Genomic DNA, 25,046 nt, shown 5'->3' on the forward strand with positions numbered 1-25,046 from the left:
AAACTGAGAGGATTGGGAATAAAATATAGGGAATAATCTGATACACAGTTGAGAAAAACGAAGTGCAACATATCAAAATGTGATTAAATAAATCAAAACCGATTGCCAAAATGCCAACGTTTATAGAAGAATGAATTAGGATTTGTGAAATTGTGACTGGGAAATCTTCTACAATCGCATGAAATTGGGGCTACGAATCGTATAACTTCAATTTGAAGGCTACAAATTGATATTATTAATATTAATAAGTAGGAGGCTATGGTATAATATAATATCACCTTCTTATAACTATCATTGATACGCGACTTAAAGGACTAGAAACAAAATTTCAAATAATATCGATTCTAAGACATTAACGTATTAGAACTATTTTTTTGACGAAGGCACTAATATAGTACAAAAATAATCAATATAAAAAATAGGATTTCTGTGGACGAAGGCACTAACTAATATAGTACAAAAATAATCGGATAGAGAAGAAGAGTAATTTAGTAAACAAAAATAAACGGATAGAGAAGGAGAGAAAAAAAAAAAAAAAACAAAAAAAGCGACGCTGAAGAAAATACAAAAAATGAGAAATTAAACGAAACAAAAAAGTGACGGATATACGTAAAAATTGCAAAAGATATAATAAAAAATTCGTGATTCGATCATAAGTTATCCTAATCAAATTCAAAATTCATCATCAAATCATGGCTATATTGTGAGTTCCTCCTTTGTGTATTATAATTTATAAATCACATTTTGGCTATGATTGGGTCGTGAAACACTAGTTTTTATTTTCACTGCTTTAAAGAGAGCGTTATATTGCTAACTCAATACCTAAATATTCAAATTAAGGGCCTAGATCATCAACCACGAAATGTCAGATCAACAAAAAACGTCAATAAAGCCATACGATTAATTCCATAAAATATCAATAGGGGTATTAATGTCAATTAACTACATGTTTAGTTATAACTAACTTTTAAAAGAAATCCCAAAACGTTAAATTCATATAACATATATCAAATTAAAGATAATTTTATAAGGATTCCAATGATATCATACATGCATATGTTCGACATCAAAATTTGAAAAAAATTGAAATTTTTTCAATTTTTTTCGTAAAGTAGAAATGTCAACATACTATATAAAATACGTCAATATAATACATGTAGAATGTCAATATAAGCAATATGTTAACATTCTTAAAGCATTGTGTTGACATTCTCAAAGCATTGTGTTGATATTTCCGAAACACTATATTGACATTTTCATCTAAAACCCTAATTTGGCGTTTTATTTTATCTTTTTAGATTTTATTAATAAAAACGAAAATTACACGTGGCAAATTGTAGACCACACGTTTTCTAAAATCATATGGCCTTAAATTAGTTGTAGTTAGCAATTAAGTGATGAGTTAGCAATTGATCACTCCCCCTGCTTTAAAATTGTACTCCTTCCGTCCGTCATTAGGAGTTCCGGTCACTTTTGCACACTCGTTTTATAAAAATGATAATAATAGTTAATGTGGAGAAATGGTAAAGTAAGAGAGTGAAATAACTTAGTTAAGACTTTGTCAATATTATTCTTTCTCTTACTTTACCATTTCTTTACTTTAACTATTTATTATCATTTTCACAAAACGAGTGCACAAAAGTGACTAGACTCCTAATGGCGGACGGGGGGAGTAATGGATATTTTATCAATAAAATTATAATGTTTAAACTTAATACATGCCATTTCATTTAACTAAGGCCTAAGGGAAAATTGAATATAGAAGCTATGTATACTTGTCGTATAGAGGCGAACCTAGTATCGTAATCCAATCTTACCTCGTCCTTCACAAAAGGAATAAGATTCCTTTCTTTGATACTTTCCACCTCTTAACCAACATTTAAACAACATGCAATTGCTTAACCGGCCGGAGAAAGAAGCAATGTGGTCGGAGCACCACATCCCGATCGAGCCAGCCAACCCGCAGCCGGTGAAGCGCCACCACTCGGCCCACTACTACGCCCACCGCGTCAAAGAGAGCCTCACGAGACGCGCCACCAAGGTGTTCTGCGCCGTGTTTCTAACCCTCTTCCTTGTCGTCTGCGTCGCCGCTTTCATCCTCTGGCTCACCCTGCGCCCCCACCGCCCCAGATTTCACGTCGAAGAGTTCTCCATCCCGGCATTGGCCCACGAAGCCGATTTTGAGAACGCTGCCGTCATTTACAAAGCGACAGCGCGTAATGCTAACCAGATCATCGGCGTTTACTATGACTCCGCACAACTGGCGGTTTACTATCAGGAGCAGATCATCGGCGATTCTCCCATCCTTTTTCCGTTCTATCAGAAGCCGAAGAATACGACGATGATTGAGGGGCAGCTGAGTGGCGACACCCTAAGGGTGAGCGCGCCGCGGTGGCAAGAGTTCGTGGCAGACCTAGGGAAGGGCGAGGTGGTTTTCCGGTTCGACATATCAGCGACGATCCGGTTCAGAATATGGAGGTGGCATAGCAAGCACCATAAGATGCATGCTCGTTGCCCCGTCGGAGTGGGCCCCGATGGCTTCATCTTGCCCCATTACCGGGACAAGAGGTGTCCCTTGTACTTCTCCTAGGACAGCTGACCCAAGAATTTAATGTTGCTTCATTGCATTTTCTTTTTTCTAAACCATGTACCAACTCATTTCAACATCTATGAATTAATGCTTATAACTACTATCCTATCATATCATAAACACTAGTTAATTGTGAAGAGATGAAAGGCCTTGATCTTTCAAACTTCCATCTATATATATTATGCACTCCACTGATAATTCATTTCTAGTGTGGAGATAGATGGCTTGGCGCAGACTTGATCAAGATCGACTAGTGATCTACTACTGGTTCTTTTGTGAGGTGAGTGTGGTGAGTTTGGTTGGAGTGGCTCTATGGCTCAGCCTCACTCCAAGAAATCCCCGGTTAACGATTTCACATACAACAACCGCCACCTCTATAGTCGTCTGCCTCAAGATATTCAATCCCAACAGTCACATAGAGATAGATTACAGCGGAATAAGCTTCAAGCTGTACGCCAGCAGCAGTGTCGTTGCGGCCAACTCTACATCTGGTTTTCGTCAAGGCTACAAGAACACTACACTGTTCCACATGCCCATACAGTCCAAACAAAAGTTGTGGAATGCTAGTTCAGATGTGGGATTCAAGCTCAGGGTCGAAACTGCTTTTAGGTTTCAGATTATCAAGTGGCGGACCAGGGTCCACCAGATTGCGTGTGAACAACAATTCAGTAAAGCCAGCATCAAGGGGACTGCAAAATGCACAGATAGTTAAAACCAAAAACTGAGCTATCTGCTACGGAGAACTGTATCATAGAGTTGAAAAATCAAAAACATTATTTTTCTTTTTCTGTCATTGTTTGTTTTGAAGGAATTGCTGCAAAAGGAATTTACTGAATTTTTTTTTGTAAAGAACAAAATATAGTCACAGAACATGAAAAAAGTCATCCTCACTAATGAGTGACGAAAGAACAACCGAGTCCTCTTATAAGCTGCAACCAACAGTCCGGGCTTATGAATCCACCTTATCGATGATCTTCATAACCTCCTCCAACAGGACCGAGTCAAATATATTATACTTTGAATACATATGTCTGAATCAAGTTACTTCTTTTTATTTTTCCAAAATTCTTTTGAGGTTTGGCGAGCAGTGACAACTTGCTTTCTCCACTCATGAATAGGCATCTGCCAGTTATAAGAAAATTTCTAATATAAAAATGGTGTCGAGCAAACTCATTTTGATGTTCTAACAATGAGATAGACGAAATTCTTACGGCAGGGAAGCCCCCATAGTCCCCTGCTTCAGAGATGTTCTTGGTTACACAGCTATTAGCAGCTAGCCGGACCTACATTTCCAGATCATCAACAACACAGGCATTCAGAATCATGTCTTAAATTGGACTCGTATTCAATATCTTTAGATCTTACATATTACATTTATATTAAATTGAAGGAAACAGCTATAAAGCAGAGGTACCTCAGATATAACATATGGAATATTTAAGAAAATTAAAAATTCACATTTATTTTCCAACCTCTTTGGGGCATCGTACAGTGATGAAACACTAACATGTTTGAAACAGTAAGTTATCCAGAATTATACCTTTGATGCTACGCAAACATGATCCTTGATAGAAACTCTTCCACCTAATATCACATAATCTCCAATCCTGATTGGAAACAGAGTAAAAGCACATTCAAGATTCTGAAAACATTTGAAGGTTAAACTAAAACCTGAACCTCAAAGTTTGAAACAGACTGCAGCTGCACTCAGAAATAAGTTCTAGGCTCCAACCAAGAGAAAAGAGAAAGAATAATAACATACGTCACTGAACCTGCAACTCCAACTTGTCCGCATAGCATACAATTTTTCCCTATTTCCACGTTGTGACCTATCTGCAAGTGATGACATAAATTAACTTTGATCTGAAGTAACCACAATACTGCAGGAAAATGAGTCACACCTGTACCAAATTATCGATTTTTGTGTGATCCCCAACTGCAGTGTCTCGCCAACTACAGGGATAAATTTTCATCCAAGATCATACATAAATATAAATTCGTAAGAGATTCCCACAGCCTAAAAGCTATTATGGTAGGAGAAATGAAATAGTTGGGACTGTTGAAGTCATGAGAAATTTAACCTGCCCCTGTCGATGCATGTACTAGCACCAATTTCCACATAGTTGCCTATTCTTGCTTTCAAGCACTGGAGATTGATAAGAAAGGTTCTTCATAAAATTTGTAAGGAAATAATGAAATATGGGAGAATGTAGTAGTAAACAATTTCCCCTGCATTAACTGGTGCCCCCAAATCCCAGAAAATAAGGGATTCATAAATCAAATAACAACAGTGAAACATAATCGAAGTTCAAGAAATCTGAAACCCGAGTCATCAATAGTTGCTAAGAATTTAAGTCTAATATCATAGCGAGACGTATAATTCACAACTTACTTGAGGCTTCTTCACCATAAGCCCTTGTTCATCAACGAAAAATCCAAAACCTACAAAAAGCCATATCTCAATGCCACTTAAATTAAATGTGAGCAACTCTGCTCATATGCTAGGAAAATGTAATTTCAGACAAGTCGAGATATGGATAGATAGTTAATAGCCGCCCAAAAGGTTTGAGACCAAGCAGGCCTCACCATCTTGACCAATGCAGACCCCATGATGAATAACACAGAAATCACCAACTGTGCAATTACTCAGTACAACGTTATAACTGAAGAAAAATAGTGGACGAGTCAAAAACAAAAAATAGGCAGAAAAATATACTCATACTTTCTTGATACAAGGAAAAAAGCACAAAGTATTCACATAAAATCCTGAGTGTGGCAAAAAAATCTGTATTGTGACAAAATCCTTTCTTAAACAGCAAACACGGAACAGCATGTTAACAAATTCAGATGGCAATGAATTACTGAAACCAAAACAACATTTTTAACAAATCCAGATGTTTGCAAGAAACCATGATGCATGTTGAATAATAAACCCAAAAAGCAGCTATTATCAGCCTATATGTCCATATGTCAGGGATATCCAATACAATTAAAAAAACGTTCTTTATCGGTTCACAGATTCTCGTTTTAAACCTTAGTAGTTCTAGCGATGATGTAGTAGTAGAAGCATACCTCTTTGTCTTAAGTTTTCTCAAAAAGGAACAATCACTACCACATTTTCAGTTCTAGTATGTTGGTGTTTGTAAAAAGTTGGCCCAAGTTTGAATCTAAAGAAAATTGGGAATACAAGAAAAAGTCGGTGCATATATGGTGTATTAGCTGCATAGTGTAGAGTGAATTTTCAAGCCGAGCAAATTAAGCTTATCTTAAATCAATGAAACTCTAGAACAAGAAAACTGGAGTACCCTGTTCTTGTAGATTGACCAATTGTTACAGCAGGTCCAACAACGCTTCCTGTCCCAACGTGGACATTTGCACCCACAACAGATTCAGAGTGCACCACTGCTCCGACCTCTATTCGAGCACTTGGATCAATACAAGCAGATTTGTGAAACAATCCTCCGCCATTGCACCATTTCTGAAAATCTTGATATTCCATCTTGGCATCCTCACCTAATTTTGCATTGAAAGTGGTAATTGACAAGCAGAATATCTAAGCTTGTACACAGAAAATCACTGCGTCGAAACAAAAAAATTGACACTGTATTGCGGCATTTTCACAAACAGGTAGTAGTACCTAGAATCGATTACTGAATATGGGATAAATACACAGTTAGCTGGGTTTGATGTGTAACGAAATAATAACTGATTTACCTGTATTTTGAGTTGTGCAATTGGTTGAAACGAGCCTTGAGAATACGATAGCTGCGTCACTGGATTTAGGAATCAATGCGGAGATTTTAGGTTCTGAGAGAGCGATTAATTTGGCAAAACGCATTGCCATTGGCAAACCCTAATTTTGAGACGGATATGCAATTTCAACAGGAATTCCACCAAGCTTTCGTCTCCACTGTAAATATAAAATTTCAATTATCCTCAGCTACTACCATGTGTGAGATTCTTTCTCCTCGAGAACAAAAGTTTATTTTGGAGGGATCATCTATGTGAATAGAATTTTTATTTTAATTTTATTTTTTGCATTTTTTTAATTTATTTTTATCTTTTGTATTTTAGTAGTAGTTTCTATTATTTTTACTATAAATAATACTCCCTCTGTCCCATTAAAGATGACCCACTTTCCTTTTTGGTTTGTCCTAACCAAGATGACTTATTATTAAAAATAAAAACCTCTTTATCTCTACTTTATTCATCTCCCTTACTTTACTCTCTCCACTTAACACATAAAATAAAGTTGCATAAAATCTCGTGCCGCCCAAGAAAGGGGTCATCTTCCTTGGGACGGAGGGAATAATAAGATTTTTATTAATAACTAACCTATTTAATTTAATTAAAAATAATATTATATATAAATGAGATTCATAATCCATTCATATTTTTCTATTCATTTTATTAATATTTGTAAAAGTTTGTGCTGCCAAAAAATGAGCTCTCGACAAATATAGAGAAACATTTTTCTTTAATTTTATTTAATAATATTGGAATTACTTTTTGTTATTTAATTTTTTTTAATGAAAATAGCCTCTGAAAGTCCTATAAAAGTAATTTCAGTCTAGATTTACGAATAATCTTTGCTATTTAACCATCAGCATATTGTAGGGGGTCGCAACGCATAAAATTAATGGGGTTGAAATATATTTTGATTTTGATTTTGAATTTAAAGTTAATAACAAATTCTTAGTTCATTATTAGTGCACTTACCCCCGTCAACTGGAGTACGACTAATAAGTCAGTCATGTCATTATTAACAAAAGAATAATAGTCCCAAGTATGATTATTAAAATAAATAAATAAAAACTCCCATCCATTCTCTTCCATATCACAACAATATGGTGATAGACTATTACTACTATGTGTTGCTATGATCTACTGGTTCGAGGCAGCCTCGGCCCAAATCCGCTGCCAAAACAACCGAAACTCCACAAGAATCACCACCACCACATACGCCTTAAACCTCAACAACACTCTCACCGATCTATCCCGAAACGTGGTCGACACCGGCTTCTATAACGCCTCCTCCGGCAACGGCACAGACACAGCCAACGCCGCCGTCCTCTGCCGAGGCGATGAGAAAGATGTGTTCTATCCAAAATAAACAAAGAATTATAATGATATGATTATTTATATAAAAATACGTGTAAATAAGTAAACTGAACTATTTTAGGTCCAGTCGATGCAGTGTTGACATGATACGAAAACACAATTCAAATACGTACGAAACTAATATAAACATTGTTGGAGCAGAATCAGCGCGGATGTAAGTCGGTAATGGAGGCATCATTTCGCGAGGAATGGAGAGCCTGCTGATATGGCCGAGAAGAAGTATTATGGTGAGAATTTGTAGAGTTGTGAACCAGTGATGCAGTGTAAAATGCTGGCTGCGAAGGCAAGTTTAAGGTTATGGAGGAACTGGTTAGCATAAGCACCACAGAAGCCATGGTTGGCCGATCCGCCGCATCTTCCTGAACACACAGCAAACCAATATGGATGCATCTCAACATCTCATTTGTGACCCCGAACCACTCCTCAAAAATGGATCCACCACTTCTCCGCCTCTTCCTTCTTGCCAACTTTCCCAAGCCTGCAACATTCATTAATCTCACTTTTCAGTCGCTAACTATAGTTAATCGGTCAATAAAATGTTATATGTTTAACACTTACGAAGCTCAGGAGGTCTCCTACGCTGTCATCCCTGCTTCGAAAGCCATTGATTTTTCGGCCGCTGATGATTTCAAAGACTAATACTCCAAAGCTGTAGACGTCGGACTTGATTGAGAACTGGCCTTGTAATATGTACTCTGGCGGCATATAACCGCTGCAGTTTACAGTATTTAGTATTCTTGTAACTCAATAAAACTGATTAAATTGTGTAACTTACTATGTTCCCACGACTCGGCTTGTATTTCCCTGCGTTTCATCTTGTCCGAACAATCTCGCCATACCAAAGTCTGCAATCTTGGGTCTCATCTCACTGTCTAGAAGAAGTATATTACTGGCTTTTAAATCACGGTGAATGATTTTGAGACGAGAATCTTCGTGCAAGTATAGGATTCCCCTCGCAATACCTCCTATAATCTTGTAAAGTACATCCCAATCCAAATATGAATGCCTTACCGAGTCTGTGTTTCCAAATGAAAAATGAGTTAGCTTATGTTCACATATGATTAGGTAAGTAAATAAGTTGAATGTTACCAAATATGAAGTTATCCAAGCTTGCATTATGAACAAATTCATATACTAGCAGTTTCTCCATTCCTTCCAAGGCAAAACCTAATAACTTAACTAGATTTCTGTGTTGAAGCTTAGCCAATAAGAGAACCTCATTCTTAAATTCGATATCACCCTGCCCGGAATCCTTCGACAATCTTTTCACGGCAATTTCTTGAGCATTAGGAAGTTTCCCCTGGAATGATGCACAACAAAATATGTCTTTAGTTTTTTAATCTGTTAGACAATCACTCTTGCTGTGATCTATTTATATGGAGAATATGTACCTTGTAAACAGCCCCAAATCCACCTTGGCCCAACTTATTATGATCAGAGAAATCATTTGTTGCGGCTTTGATTGTGCTGAAAGGATACTGCAGAGACTCGACTGCGCTAATCTCGTCGACATCTTCAAGAAGTTATGAAAAAACATTTGAGTCCAATACTTTAAATTAAAGCATGTAGTGTGCAACAAAGATTAACTTACTTTGGTTTCTGTTTCTTTCTCCTTCTTAGAAAGATGATAGCAGATACAGCCACTATCAAACACACAACAACTACAACCACAATTATGGCAATAGTTTGAGCTGTGCTACCATTTTTCTTTCATGCCAAAAAAAAAAACAGAATTCAGACAAAACAGGGGAAGAGCTCATTTGATCTACAAGCCCAAACGCAAGAATTCAGATCTATAAACCCAAATTCAAACCACAAAACTAGCCTAGTCAGCACTAATAATATTAGAGATCAAAGATGACAGCTTATCTCAAAAGACTAATCTATTAAGAGAGAAACACTAGAGTCTATAACAATGGACTACGAGTTTATAACATAAGATAGAGTGATAGACAGTTAAGATTACCTGACGGCGCAGGAACAAACTCTAGTTCCTGAAGCCTAGTCTCATTGAAAAACGGCATGGTCTCGAAACGAAGTTCACAACTGGGCGTAACGACTCTACCCCCTCTTCTCCCTTCACAGCATTGCGGGATTTCTGAAGTGACACCAATCTAACAGCTAGTACACTCCTCCGATGACAAATCCGGGGTGCACTGAACTAACCCGAAAATCATTTGAAAATCGGGTCCAGTTACATTCCCAGCTGCCACCTTCCTTGAAGACGGGCTTCCAGTGGCTCGTCCACGAAGATCATCAATTAGCTTTCTCAGATCCTCCCTAAACTGCACTGGACTCGTCACGTTGGCTACATTATAGAAGCTGTATCTTGGGCTAGTCGCCAGAGCCCCGTAGATTGTTTCATTCGAGTATTGTACCATGCAGAATTCAACGAAGCGCATTCCCTCCTTCTGAACCGGGCACGAACTCACGAGATCGGCCCCTACGTTCTGTACGCATTCGCGGCACACGTTGAGTTGGACGTCGCCTCTGCACCACGCGACGACGTTGACTCTGTCGGCCCCCTGCCCAGTTGAGGCGTTGTAGAAGCCATCATTGCCGATGTCTGTTGAGAGAGAAGAGAGAGTGGTGTTGAGGTTAACGCCGTATGCGCTGTTGCTGCTGTAATTGCCGTTGCTGCCGCAAATGGTTTGGCCCAAGGCTAAGAGATCTGTCTGCATCAACAACACCATCAACCACACTAACAATCTTCCATAACTCATACGTTGAATACACTTGTTCTGCAAATTATAGAACATATATAAGTTGAGAATATTTTAATGCAATTCAACTTATTGATCAAGGTTTCTTCTGTTCTTACACTCGTTAAATCCTGAGTTTGATACTTACTTTTCTTCATATCAGTATTATTCAAATGGACACCTTGATTATTTTGACTACTATTTCGACCTTGACAAACAACTGAATTTGTCGCAGCGAGGAAAAGTTACGCAGATGAAATGTTCATTCTTGTGGTGCTAAGTGCTAAGTAAATACTCCCACCGTCCGTGATTAAATGTCTCATATTTGATCGTCACGAGTTTTAAGAAATTGTTTGACATTATGTAGTAAAGTGTGTAGAAAAGTTAGTGAAATGCGAGGTCTTACTTTTTTATATTGATTTTATAATAAAATGAGAGTGAAATGAGTTAGTGGAATGTAAATTTAGTGGAATGTAAAAGTGAAATTAGACATTTATTGACGGACGGACAAAAAAGGAAAAATGTGACATTTAATGGCTTACGGAAGGAGTAAAATTAAAGAATTGTAAATAAATGTCATCATCCTTTGTACTTATTATAAAGAGTCATGAGACGAACGGTAGGCCAGGTCCACACTCCAAATCATTCAAGTCAATTAAATCAAATGGTACATAACAGTTACACGATATTAAATTAAATCCAATTAGAGCACTACAGGGATGCAATGTTGACATGATACGAAAACACAAAATACGAAATGAATATATACTTTTTTGGAGCGGAATCAGCGCGGATGTAAGTCGGTAATGGAGGCATCATTTTGTGAGGAACGGCGTGACTGCTGAGAAGGTCGAGAAGAACTCTTCTGGTTAGAAGTTGTGGAGTCGGAGTTGTGAATTAGAGACGCATCCGAACCATAACCACTTCCACTGGAAGCGTAAAATGCTGGCTCTGAAGGTAAGTTTAAGGTTATGGAGAAGCTACTCAGCATAAGTACCACAGAGGCCATGGTTGGCCGATCCGCAGGATCTTCCTGAACACACAGCAAACCAATATGGATGCATCTCAGCATCTCGTTCATCGAACCCGAACCACTCCTCAAAAATGGATCCACCACATCTCCACCTCTTCCTTCTTGCCAACTTTCCCAGGCCTGCAACATTCATTAATCTCACTTTTCAATCACTAACTGTAGTTAAGGGGTCAAAGTATGATTAGTACTTACATAGCTTAGGAGGTCTCCCACGCTGTCACCCCTGCTTCGAAAGCCATTATTTTTTCGGCCACTGATGATTTCAAGGACTAATACTCCAAAGCTGTAGACGTCGGACTTGATTGAGAACTGGCCGTGTATTAGGTACTCTGGTGGCATATATCCGCTGCAGTTTATAGTTTTTAGTCTCTTTGTAACTCAATAAAACTCTTTAAGTTGTGTAACTTACTATGTTCCCACAACTCGACTTGTATTTCCTTGCGTTTGATCTTGTCCGAACAATCTTGCCATACCAAAGTCGGCAATCTTGGGGCTCATCTCTCTGTCTAGAAGTATATTACTGGCTTTTAAATCACGGTGAATTATCCTGAGACGAGAATCTTCGTGCAAGTAGAGTATTCCCCTCGCAATACCTCCTATGATCTTGTAGCGTCTATCCCAATCCAAATCTGAATGCCTTACTGAGTCTACATGTCCAATTGCAAACAAGTTAGCATTAATATGTTCACATATCAGTAACTGATCTGTTGTGTGTAAGTAAATTAAGGATAAATGTTACCGAATATGAAGTTATCCAAGCTTGCATTTTGAACATATTCGTATACTAGCAACTTCTCCATTCCTTCCAAGGAAAAACCTAATAGTCTAACTAGATTCCTGTGTTGAAGCTTAGCTAACAACAGAACCTCATTCTTGAATTCCATATCGCCTTGCCCTGAATCTCTTGACAATCTTTTCACTGCAATTTCTTGACCATTTGGAAGTTTCCCCTACAAACACATTATTTGTGTTTAGATTTTGAATTTGTTACACCCTTACTTTTTCCACACTAGTAGTAGTATTGTATGTTCATATCTACCTTATAAACAGTACCAAATCCACCTTGGCCCAATCTATTATGATCAGAGAAATCATTTGTTGCAGCTTTGATTGTGCTGAAAGTATACTGCAGAGATTCAGCTGTGCTAATATCGTCGACAGCTTCAATAAATTATGAAGAAACATTTGAGTCCACTACTTGGAACAAATATAAAGCCCATGTGTATAAAAAAAGATGAGTAACTTACTTTGAGAAATTTCTGTTGGTTTATGTTTCTTTCTCTTTCTTAGAAAGATGATAGCAGATACAGCCACTATCAAGCACACAACAATTACAACCACAATTATGATAATAGTTGTGTTACCATTTTTCTTTCCTGCAAAAAAAAACCAAAAAACTAACGTATTGATTCAATTGGTCCAAGATGATAATTCAATCTCAATATTAATCAATCATACTCCATACATGAGAATTCAGAGAGCTCATTCGACCAATAAACTTAAACAGTGAATTTTGAATTCGCCCCAAATATAAGAATTCATACCAAAAGACTAGCCTAATAAACACTAATGTCAGAAACCAAATTCATGTCAATTGAAGTACACCGAAAACAGAGTGAAACCTTAAGATAGGCAGTTATGATTACCTGACGGTGGTGACTGTGGAGGCGGCTCGATAAGAGGAGGAGACGAAGGAACAAACTCTAGTTCCTGAAGCCTAGTCTCATTGAAAAACGGAGCGATCTCAAACCGAAGATTGCAACTTGGCCTGAGGACTCTGCCGCCTTGTTTCCCATCACAACATTGCGGTATTTCCGAAATGGCACCAACCAAACAACTTGTACAATCCTGTGATGACAAATCCGGGGTGCACTGAACTAACCCAAAAATCGTCTGAAAATCGGGCCCAGTTACATTCCCAGCTGCCACCTTCCTCGTAGACGAGCCGCCAGCGGCTCGTCCACGAAGATCATCCAGCAACGTCCTCAGATCATCCTTAAACTGCGCTGGACTCGTCACGTTATTTACATTCCACAAGTAGTATCCCGGGCTAGTCGCCAGAGTCGCGTAGACGGTAGCATTCGAGTATCGCAGAGTGCAGAACTCATCCCAGAAGACTGCCTGATTCTGAACCGGGCACGAATCCTCGAGCCTGGAGACGCCGTTTTGCACGCATTCGCGGCACGTGTCGAGTTGAGCGTCGCCTCTGCATAGCGCGACGGCGTTGGCTCGGTCGGGGCCCTGCCCAGTCGAGGCGTTGTAGAAGCCATCGTTGGCGATGTTTGTAGAGAGAGAAGAGAGAGTGGTGTCGAGGTTAGCGCTGTATGCGCTGTTGGTGGTGTAGTTGCCGTTGCTGCCGCAAGTGGCCCTGGAGAAGTCCTGGGCGCGGACATCTCTAGGGATCAACAACACGAAGAGCCCCAATAACAATCTTTGATATGTCATACTTTGAAGTTTGAATGAATGCAGTTGTTCTGCAATTTTTAGAACATAAGTTGAGAATTGTTGGATGCTACCTATTTCTTATCATCCTGACTAAATTATTAGTATTATTCATGGTTGGTCAAACAGGATTCTTTTATAATTTAAAGTCTACATTTGCAGCTCTATTTTAAATTAAAGTAGGTAAGCTTTCGAGAATAGAGATGATAATATAACCATACTAATTACTCAACAAAAAAAATTGTAGCACATTCTATTTAAATAGTACTCCCTCCGTCCCGCTTAAGATGACATGTTTTCCTTTTTAGTTTGTCCCAACTAAGATGACACATTTACTTTTTTGCTAACTTTCTCTCTTTATAATTAATACACTCAACTACTTTTTCTCACTCCTATTAAAATATCCATCTTTCTTCATCTCTCTACTTTAATACTTACACCCACCTTCTTTCTCTCCAATTAAACACTTTAACCAATAACTCCTAAAATTCCGTGCCAGCTAAGCAATGTGTCATCTTAGCCGGGACAGATGGAGTACTTGTTAATTTATCGGATGTTCCAGAAGGAACAAGTAAGTTACAAATCATTCATGTTTATAACCTCTTTTAGTCTGATCTTGTTAAACTAGGTGTTTTTTGCTATTTTTGCTTCCTTAGTTCTTTTGTATTTTCAATTGTTCACCCATTTTACTTATGGTTTGAGCTCTTATTTTGTTAAGTATATTTTTAAAAATAATTCTAACAAATTTATACCAAACTCAAATACTCCTATATTTTTTTAGTACATATCATATCAAAAAGTTTATTCCAACCATTAACAAAGTTTAAATAATTTTTGAGTATATGTTTCGCATATTTTTTGCAATATCTCTGTATTTGGTGTTGTTTAATAGAAATAAAGGTAAAAATGAGTTTGGATATAAATTGCAGTATGATTGACGAATTTTTCTACTATAGTAAAATGAAAATTTGGTGTATAATTGGAGAGATGGTCTAATAAGATAATTGTTGGAATTATACAAGCGTGTTGTGTTATCTCCGGGTATTACGTGATTGTGTGGAAATTCCATATTTCCATTATATTAATCTCCCCACCTATTAGGTTTTCGGCCTAATTCTCATGATGCTGATGTAAATAGAAATATCATTATTGACTTTGAACAATTTAATTTGTTCTTAGGGGGTGAATTTATGGGTATTGAATTTTGATAGAGACAGCACTACGACAAGTTGCCTCGGGATTACAGCTGTGCATTGACCGAATCAACACACGACTTTTTGATTATTTGCCCCACAATCTACATTCCGCGTTATCCGTTGACTTGACCATTATTTGTCCTATCAACTTATTTCACAATCAAGACAATTTAAAAAATAATCAAATCAAGGGCATTTCCCTAAATAATTAAATGAATTCTTTTTTTTTTTTTTTTTTTCCTGTTTGGTTTGTTTGATTGATATATAAAATGAACATTTCTTAACAGAGAACTGGGAGAAGAAGTGCATGTTAGAGCAATATAAAGGTTTTTGTGATGGATCAAGAGAAAATATATCGGTTAGGAAAAGTCTTATATGAACTCAAACATGCACCTAGAATTGACACTAAATAATTAATGAATACTTTGGGCAACAAGGAATTGTCAAGAGAAAAAGTGAACCTAGTCACTACAAAAAAATTTATGCTTTTAAGAAAGAAGTTTGGAGTAACCTAGTAAAAAGAGTTGTTGAAAATTAATATACTCCTAATGAACAAATGAGCCATCTACTACTATTACTATTATGTAGATATAGATACATGTATTTGTGTAGTTCATTCCTACACCGGTATAGATAGGATGATGCCAACACTTTTTATTTACCCAAACACTCAATATTCAACAAGAATCCTCTACGCAAAGTATCGTCTCATCGCGGATGTAACTCGGTGATCGAAACATCATTGTTGGATGAATGATCTGACTGATCAGCTACAGAAGTTCGGCGCTGCACAGTGTTGATGGACTCACGCTCCCTCGAACTGTAATATGAACGTTGGCTAGTATAACCGCCCGATGCATAAAATGCAGGCTCAGAAGGCACAGCCAGGCTTATGGACGCGCTGCTCAGCATGATCACAACCGATGCCATGGTCGGCCGCTCCCCTGCATTTTCTTGAACACACAACAAACCGATATGCATGCACCTCAGCATCTCACTCATTGAACCCGAACCGGATTTCAAACCCGGATCCACCACATTTGCTGCTGTCCCTTCGCGCCAGTTTCTCCATGTCTGTAATATTGTGGATCATTAAAATGTTCCAATCTGACTTTCTCAATGAATAATAATGAAGTGCTTACGAAACTAAGGAGGTCTTCCACGTTGTCCTCCCCACTGCGGGAATTGTTGCTTTTGCGCCCACTGATGATTTCTAAAACCAAAACTCCGAAGCTGAAGACGTCGGATTTGATTGAGAACAGGCCATGTAATATGTATTCCGGCGACATATATCCACTGCAATATATACATCAAGTTCTTAGAAACAGAGATGACATGATTGATTAGTTATAGAAAATTTTGGTGATACTTACTATGTACCGACAATTCGGCTTGTATTTCCTTGAGTTTCATCTTGCCGGAATAATCTTGCCATACCAAAATCAGCAATTTTGGGATTCATCTCTGTGTCTAGAAGTATATTGCTAGGCTTTAAATCACGATGAATGATTTTGAGTCGAGAATCCTCATGTAAGTAGAGAATACCCCTCGCGATACCTCCTATGATCTTGTAACGTCTCTCCCAATCCAAATGTGTGCGGCATCTTTTATCTACAACTCCAATCACAAGTATTATATATATGATACAAGTTCTACATAACTACTGTAGTGTATTGAGACAACTAAGAAAAAAATGTTACCAAATATGAAGTGATCTAGGCTTGCATTTTGAACCAATTCATATATGAGAAGCTTCTCCATCCCTTGTATGGAAAAACCCAAGAGTCTAACCAAATTCCTATGTTGAAGCTTTGCAAGTAGTAGCACTTCATTTTTGAATTCCACTAAACCTTGTCCTGAATCTCTTGACAGCCTCTTCACTGCAATCTCTTGACCATTTTCCAGCTTCCCCTGATTTCATCACATCATAAAATCATTTAAATTTCTTCGAGTCACCTAAAATTCGCAGTCTTGTTAAAAAATTACCTTGTATACAGAGCCAAATCCACCTGCTCCCAGCTTGTTATCATCAGAGAAATCATTCGTCGCTGCCTTGATCGTGTCGAAAGGATATTGCAGGGATTCGGCCGTGCTAATCTCATCCACATCTTCATCAAATCAAATAATTTGAAAATCCATAATTTCAACATTCTCTTGAGCAAATATGAAGAAGAAGATCATCAAATACTTACTCTGATAAAGAACTTCTTTTGGTTCTTGTGTTTTCCTCTTCCTTAACCAGATAAAAGCAAAAACAACTAGAATCAAGCTCAACACAACTGCAACCACAACAATAAGGATAACATTCCTGGGTGTATTACCATCATCCTTCCCTGAAAAAATCAAGATGGTTTAGTTTTGCTACTTATTTTCTGCAGTAACAAAAACCGAGAGAAGAAAAAGTACCAAACGAGGAAGGAGGTAGCGCGGGTGGTGCAGGAGGGGAAGGAGGAGACGAAGGGTCGAACTCTCGTAGCCTAGTTTCGTTATAAAACGAATATATCTCGAAACGCATTGTGCAGCTGGGGGAGATCACTCTACACCCTCTCTTCCCATCACAAGCAGCAGGTATATTAGCATTTGCATTAATCAAGCAGCTCGTGCACTCCTCTTTCGTCAAATCCGGGGTGCATTGAAGCAACGCGAATATGTCCTGAAAAGCCGGCCCAGTTTCATTTCCAGCCGCAACTTTTCTAAGAGCGCCTCCATCAGCAGCATTGTTACGTAGCCGTTCTAACAGATCTCTCAAAACCTCCTCGAACCGCTCGGGATCCGTCGCGTTGGCCACGTTCCACATGTACCACATGGGGAAAGTCTCCATTTGTCCGTAGAATGAGGCGTTGGAGTAACGGACCATGCAGCGTTCGTCCCAGCGGATGGCTTGCTTTTGGTAGGGGCAGGATCGGAGAAGCTCTTCCCGGGCTTCTCCGATGCAGGTGCGGCATTCGCTGAGCTGGACGTCGCCTCGGCAGAGGACGGCGGCGTTGGCTGTGTCTGTGCCGTTGCCGGAGGAGGCGTTATAGAAGCCGGTGTCAACCACGTTTCGGGATAGATCGGAGAGAGTGTTGTTGAGGTTGACGGCGTAGGCGCTGTTTCTTGTGTAGTTTCCGTTGTTTTGGCAGCTGACTTGGGCGGAGGCTAACTGCGCTGCCTCGATCGACACGAATATGGCAACAAATAAAAATCTTTGATGATTCATGGCAAAAAATGATATGGAGTTTGGGAGAATGATGGATGCAGGGGCTCTTGATAATTGGAACTCTCGTTCACAGTCCAAACTAGATAGGACTGATTAATTTATTTTTCCCTCGGGTACATATTAAATACTCTCATTTTGCCTTTTTTTTCTCCCAATTCTCATTAGTTATCTCATTTTAGTTTTACTCCCTCCGTCCTTTAAATTTTATCTGACTTTGGCCAGACACAAGTTTTAAGAAATGTAATCAAAAGTTAGTTGAAAAAGTTAGTGGAATGTGAGTCCTACTTATTTTATACTCTCTCTGTTTCACTATAGTTGAGTCATTTTTCAATTTCGAGAAATTTCTTCATAGTTGAATCATTTCCATATATAGCAACTTTTTTCTCTTTCTTACTTTACTCTCTCTTACTTTATTCTCTTTACTTTATTCACTTTATACTTTATTCTCTCTACCTTTTCCTCTATCTTACTTTTTTATCTATTTATTTAACACACCAAACATCCCTTTCTTAGGCTCCGTGCCCAATAGTTTCGCTTCAACTATAGTGAAACTGAGGGAGTATTAGTTTTATAATAAAATGTGAGTAGGAATGAGTTAGTGGAATATCTGGTTGACTAACAAAAATAGTAAAACAGTGAAATTAGACAAATTTTATGGGACGAACGGAAATAGAAAGTTGGGACAAACTTTCAGGGATAGGTTATTTTGGACAAGTACTGAATTTCATATATCACTGACTCATTCTTCTCAAAATTATTAGTATATAAATTTATGACACATATTCTAAATACTTTTTCCTCTTATATTTTCTTAACAAATTTATAATTAGATTATTTTTATTTTAATTGTGAGGGGTTTTATTTAATTAAGCTTTGCATTTCAGTTAATATATTTAGCTAATTTGTTGGTTGAGTGATTCACAAAATTTTACTACTTTTGTCAATAACGAAGATTTTATTTTAGCTATAGTGGTATTTTGGTTATCTAAACAAATGACTTTTTAAATTTACGGAGTCGTCAATTTTAGAAAGAAACGTGTCCAATGGGATATATATACTAAACGAAAAGTAAAATTTCATATCGTGTACCTCTTGTGTACCATATGTTTCAATTTGACTTAATGATTTGTGAGTGTAGACTTGGTCTACCAGCGCTTTCACGTAGTGATATTTCTAGCGAATGGGATTGAAGTATGTTAGACAAGGTCGTTGGGGAAGTTTCCCATCATTTAACATTTCAAACGTTGCGTTATACTCCCTCCGCCCCATTAAAAATGATGCATTCATCTCTTTTGCACGAGATTTTATATATTATTGTTTTGTGATTTAATAGGAAGAGAATAAGTATGAGAGATAAAAAATGACAATTCAAAAAAGAAAATATTTTCATTTTTAATGGGACAGATGAAATATATAATTGTTAGTTAAATCGGGACTTCTATTTGTGGACATACTAAAATAGCAAATTGAGACTCCACACAGAGGATTGTATACAATGATCGTTTAAAAACTTCAACATATTTGAGATTTCATGTAGTCGAATGAATTGTAACTTGTTGCAACATACAAGATGAATTTCGTATCAATGGATGAATTTTACTGGAAATTTACTACATCCTCCAATGTCTATGTATTTATTACACAATTAAATTTTGTTGAAAAATCAGAATTAGGATACACGTGATTAGTAATAGTACTATATTTTTTCAGCTATTGACTCTTTATAACAGTATAAAGATTTTTTCAACCGGTTGGCACCACAAGGGTGAACATTTCATCCCTCGCTGCGACAAATTCAATTGCTTTGTAAAATTTCAAACTTCAACGTACGTAGTAATAATTTAATAAAGGTAATATAATGAAAGAAATTCTACTACTATAAAACTCACGATTTAATAAGGGACTGTAAAAACAGAAACCTTGATCAAAAAGTTCTGTATTCAAAGTATGAGTTATGAAAGATTGGTGGTGGGGTTATTGGTGTTGTTGATGCAGACAGATCTCTTAGCCTTGGGACAAATCTCTTGCGGAAACAATGGCAACTACAGCAGCAACAGCGCATACAGCGCCAACCTCGACACCACTCTCTCTTCTCTCTCTACAAACATCGACGAAGATGGCTTCTACAACGCCTCAACCGGGCAGGGTCCCGACAGAGTCAACACCGTGGCGCTATGCAGAGGCGACGTGCAGCTCAACGCTTGCCGCCAATGCCTGCAAAAAGCCGGCGCGGATCTCGTAGATTCCTGCCCTGTTCAGATGCAGGCCTTCGGGTGGGATGGTGATTGCACGTTGCGGTACTCAAATGCTACCGTCTACGCGACTCTGGCGACTGCTCCCGCATACTACGTGGTTAGTGCAGAGAACGTGACGAGTCCAGAGCGGTTCAGGGAGGCTATGAGAGCGTTGCTCAATGATCTTCGTGGACGAGCCGCACGAGGAAGGTGGCAGCTGGGTATACAACTGGACCCGATTATCAAACGATTTTCAGCATGGTTCAGTGCACCCCGGATTTGACATCGGCGGATTGTGATAGTTGTTTGGTCGGTGCCATTTCAGAAATACCGCTGTGTTGTGATGGGAAAAGAGGGGCTAGAGTCCTCAGGCCCAGTTGTTATGTTTGGTTTGAGTCCACTCCGTTTTACAATGAAACTAGGCTTCAGGAACTAGAGTCCGTTCCTCCACCTCCGCTTACGCAGCCAACGCCATCAGGTAATCACACTGTCTTCCTTTTGAGTTAAGTTAGAGCATTCGACGTGGAAGAGTTTGGGGGACTGTGCCGCTCAAGGCGTTCCGGTAGGCGGCGCCATGCATTGCGGGTGGTGGGGAGGGGGTTTTATAATTATTCGGAATAAAAACAATGAATAGTTTTTTTTGGTAGCACACTTTTTTGTAGAAAATTTCATTACACATTACACTACGTACTACTTCAGTTACTTTATCTCTTCATCTCTTGAACTTCACCAATTTTAGTATTAAAACTCATGTCATAACATCTTGTTCTAATTAGAGGACGAGGGAGTATAATTAGGGAGTTAAAACAATGAAAATGATGAAAGTTAATAATTGATTCGTATCATAGTTCAACTTATATGAATTTGGACATGTTTGTATGTGGTTAATTTTTATAGGGATTGAACTAACCATCTAAGACCGATTCAGTTAATACATAAGTTTTCTGGGGGTTTTTTCGCAGGAAAGAAAAATGGTAGCACAACTCAAACTATTGTCATAATTGTGGTTGTAGTTGTTGTGTGCTTGATAGTGGCCGTCTCAGCTATCATCTTTCTGAAAAAGAGAAAGAAACATAAATCAATGGAAATTCCTCAAAGTAAGTTACTCATTTTTTTTTATATACACATAGCCTTTATTAATTAGTTTAAAGTATTGGACTCAAATGTTTCACAATATTTTCTTGAAGCTAGCGATGGTATTAGCTCAGCCGAATCCCTGCAGCATACTTTCAGCACAATCAAAGCCGCAACCAATGATTTTTCTGATCATAATAAGTTGGGTCAAGGTGGATTTGGGATGGTTTACAAGGTATGTAGATATAAATATTACTACGACTAGTATGGAAAAAGTATGGTGTAACAAATTCAATATCTAAACACAAATAATATATTTGTAGGGGAAACTTCCAAATGGTCAAGAAATTGCAGTGAAAAGATTGTCGAGGGATTCTGGGCAAGGCGATATCGAATTCAAGAATGAGGTTCTGTTATTAGCTAAGCTTCAACACAGGAATCTGGTTAGACTGTTAGGTTTCTCCTTAGAAGGAATGGAGAAGCTGCTAGTGTATGAATATGTTCAAAATGCAAGCTTGGATAACTTCATATTCGGTAACATTTATCCTTAATTTACTTGCACACAATATATCAGTTATTGGTATGTGAACATATCAATGCTAACTTGTTTGCAATTGGACATGTAGACTCAGTCAGGCATTCAGATTTGGATTGGGATACGCGCTACAAGATCATAGGAGGTATTGCGAGGGGAATACTCTACTTGCACGAAGATTCTCGTCTCAGGATCATTCACCGTGATTTAAAAGCCAGTAATATACTTCTAGACAGAGAGATGAGTCCTAAGATTGCTGATTTGGTATGGCAAGAATGTTCGGACAAGATGAAACACTAGGAAATACAAGCAGAGTTATGGGAACATAGTAAATTACACAACTCAAAACAGTTTTATTGAGTTACAATAGTACTAAAAACTGTAAACTGCAGCGGTTATATGCCATCGGAGTACTTAATACACGGCCAATTCTCAATCAAGTCCGACGTCTACAGCTTTGGAGTATTAGTCCTAGAAATCATCAGCGGCCACATAAATAATGGTTTTCGAAGCGAGGATGGCAGCGTAGGAAACCTCCTGAGCTTCGTAAGTGTTAAGCATGTACCTTTTTGACACCCCTTTATAGTACTCTATATAGTTAGTGATTGAAAAGTGAGATTAATTAATGTTGCAGGCATGGAGAAGTTGGCAAGAAGGAAGAGGTGGGGAGATGGTGGATCCATTTTTGAGGAGTGGTTCGGGTTCCACTAATGAGATGCTGAGATGCATCCACATTGGTTTACTGTGTGTTCAGGAAAATGCAGCGGATAGACCAACCATGGCTTCTGTGGTGCTTATGCTAAGTAGCTTCTCCATGACCTTAAATATACCTTCAACACCTGCATTTTATTCTACTGTTGGTTGTAACTCGGATCAGTCTTATCGTTCTTCGACAAGTTAAGCCTCCATTACTGACTTACATCCACGCTGATTCCCCCAAAAAGTGTGTTTTTATTCTATTTTTCTTCTTTGCCAATAGTAATGCTAGTTTATGACTCTGCTCTCTTTTTGTAAAAATGATAAAAAATAGTTAAAGTGGAGAAATGGTAAAAAAGAGAGACAATAATATAGTTAAGACTCTTCTCTATATTATTCTCATTCTTAATTTATCATTTCTCCTCTTTAACTATTTTTTTATTATTTTTACAAAAAGAGAGCAGAAAAGTCAATGGGACTGCTAAAGCGGGACGGAGGGAGTAGTACCTAATACAATTTCTTGTCTATTAAATTCTTTTTTTCCTTAGTTTAATATTTGAGTTAAACTCTGAAAATAGGATTACACCTTTTAATTTCGAGTAAGAAATCATTTTTTAAAAACATGGTGAAAAGGTTATTGTGCTGCGTGTGTTCAAATAGGAAATAACAGGTTCCCTAGATCCAGCAAATCCACTAGATCATGTGGTCTAGGAACTCATTGATCGCAAGGAATCCCGGTCGTCGGACACACAGAGCACTTCTTTCAAAAACCCTCAACCACTTTACTAAACCTAGTATAGGGAAGTAAGGATCGATCCAACAGAGAAGGATGCGTAATACTCATGTTCAAGGATTTGAGTGTGTTTTTGGTGTTGGCTGCTGCCACGCATTTTCTTGGGTTGAGAAAAACAAATTTAACTTGACTTGGGAATCTTTAAAACTCCTAAACTAACAGCTAGACCTAGACAAAAATTATAAGAGAACGTTGCAAAGAAAGTTAACTGCTCAACACTTGATCTAAGAAAACTGCTTCACTACTAGACCTAGAAAATAGACCTACTGTGGGGACCATGACTGAAAAAAGCAAAGTACGAACGAAAAGCTGGCAGAATAACTAACTCTCGTACTAACTAACAGTGACATCGTCTTCTACAACCAATTTGCATAAACTCATAAGAAATTTAACATGAACGAAATTAAAACAGAGCAAACTAATTTTAAATCAAATCTATACATGAACTATGAAGAACTAAACAGATTTGCAGACACTAGACGAAACAAAGCAGAAAACAAGAAGAAAACTCGAATTCATCTAACAACTTTCTTTCCTCATGTCGAATCCAACCTCAGACGCTAAATCCACTCCGGATCCAAGCGTCCAACACGAACTCTGAAAGGAAGGGATTTTTGCACGCGTCTCGTAGGCGCGTGTCCCTTCCTATTCAACAAGATTTATAAGTTCCCACTTTCCAAAATACTATTAATTAGTATGTGGTAAGTTAGGGTGTCGAACCCACGAGGAACGGTAGCATCCATTATGTATTTCCACACTTAGAAAGGGTTTTGGCAATGCCGCCACGCTCTAAATTGGGGGTGGGAACTGAACTACGAAATATAAATAAAACTTAAGCTAAGATTGAGAACTAAACATGCAAATAAAATACAATAAGAAGAAAGCAATTAAACTGGAACACAGACTGGGCAATCTGATAAACTGGGCAACTTAGCAATGGCGAAAATTAGATCTATTTCGGAAATAAAACAGAGCAGAACTTGCATGAGCATTCCTAAGATTAGAAATAAAAAGAGACTAAGTTAAAAGCTAAGGAAAATAAACTAAGTGTTGGCTCCTAAATGAAAGCTAGAAAACTAGGATTGTGACCCTTAAAAGTGGCTAGATTAATTAACTCCTAAAAGCTAAACTAAATAAGATGTAAAATAGAGGTGGAGTGCAGGAATTAACTAAGCTAAAGTGCTGCCAAAAGTGAAAAGAAAGCATGTACTTGTTGTCTCCTAAACCCTATTACCCAAGGTGTAAAACCATTGGATAAAAGATTACAACTAATGGTTCTTTCACTTACTTCTAAAAGCTGACATCTCTCCTAATTCTACATCATAAGGCACGAAAATATGGAGAAGAAAGAGAGTAGATGGCTGCTACATAATTAAAAATGCAAGAGAAACATAAAATCATCAATTAAACTACCTAAACATGCATTGGAAA

General features: G+C 37.9%; 3 protein-coding genes and 2 pseudogenes across 4 annotated transcripts; 2 read left to right on the top strand and 3 right to left on the bottom strand.

The window, feature by feature from the left end:
- The first annotated feature begins 1,896 nt into the window (after positions 1-1,896).
- LOC125222053 (NDR1/HIN1-like protein 26) lies at positions 1,897-2,690 on the top strand. Its single transcript, XM_048124461.1, has one exon. It carries the CDS (start codon positions 1,922-1,924, stop codon positions 2,588-2,590), a length of 669 nt encoding a protein of 222 aa, XP_047980418.1. The 5' UTR covers positions 1,897-1,921; the 3' UTR covers positions 2,591-2,690.
- Positions 2,685-6,574, bottom strand: LOC125222044 (probable UDP-3-O-acylglucosamine N-acyltransferase 2, mitochondrial). Of its 2 annotated transcripts, XR_007176459.1 has the most exons (11): positions 6,305-6,574; positions 5,896-6,103; positions 5,177-5,253; positions 4,983-5,032; positions 4,672-4,736; positions 4,492-4,543; positions 4,353-4,423; positions 4,131-4,197; positions 3,802-3,873; positions 3,482-3,712; positions 2,685-3,279 (listed from the first exon to the last, which is right to left on the bottom strand). XR_007176459.1 is itself a non-coding variant. In XM_048124445.1 (10 exons), exons 1-10 carry the CDS (start codon positions 6,432-6,434, stop codon positions 3,632-3,634), a joined length of 873 nt encoding a protein of 290 aa, XP_047980402.1. In that variant the 5' UTR covers positions 6,435-6,574; the 3' UTR covers positions 3,347-3,631. The 2 variants fall into 2 exon arrangements, 1 of the variants encoding a protein (XP_047980402.1); XM_048124445.1 differs by lacking the exon at positions 2,685-3,279 and having other exon boundaries at positions 3,347-3,712.
- Positions 6,575-7,849: 1,275 nt separating this feature from the next.
- On the bottom strand, positions 7,850-10,418 carry LOC125188055 (annotated as a pseudogene).
- Positions 10,419-11,046: 628 nt separating this feature from the next.
- On the bottom strand, positions 11,047-18,362 carry LOC125188065. The gene is made up of 14 exons (XM_048084809.1): positions 17,491-18,362; positions 17,277-17,417; positions 17,071-17,192; positions 16,785-16,995; positions 16,458-16,695; positions 16,227-16,380; positions 15,795-16,158; positions 13,093-13,962; positions 12,694-12,822; positions 12,486-12,607; positions 12,186-12,396; positions 11,856-12,093; positions 11,639-11,792; positions 11,047-11,566 (listed from the first exon to the last, which is right to left on the bottom strand). Exons 1-14 carry the CDS (start codon positions 18,281-18,283, stop codon positions 11,198-11,200), a joined length of 4,116 nt encoding a protein of 1,371 aa, XP_047940766.1. The 5' UTR covers positions 18,284-18,362; the 3' UTR covers positions 11,047-11,197.
- Positions 18,363-20,230: 1,868 nt separating this feature from the next.
- LOC125188076 lies at positions 20,231-23,057 on the top strand (annotated as a pseudogene).
- The last annotated feature ends 1,989 nt before the right edge of the window (positions 23,058-25,046 follow it).

This window comes from Salvia hispanica, chromosome 1 (genome assembly GCF_023119035.1).
Source record: "Salvia hispanica cultivar TCC Black 2014 chromosome 1, UniMelb_Shisp_WGS_1.0, whole genome shotgun sequence".
Taxonomy (NCBI): Eukaryota; Viridiplantae; Streptophyta; class Magnoliopsida; order Lamiales; family Lamiaceae; genus Salvia; species Salvia hispanica.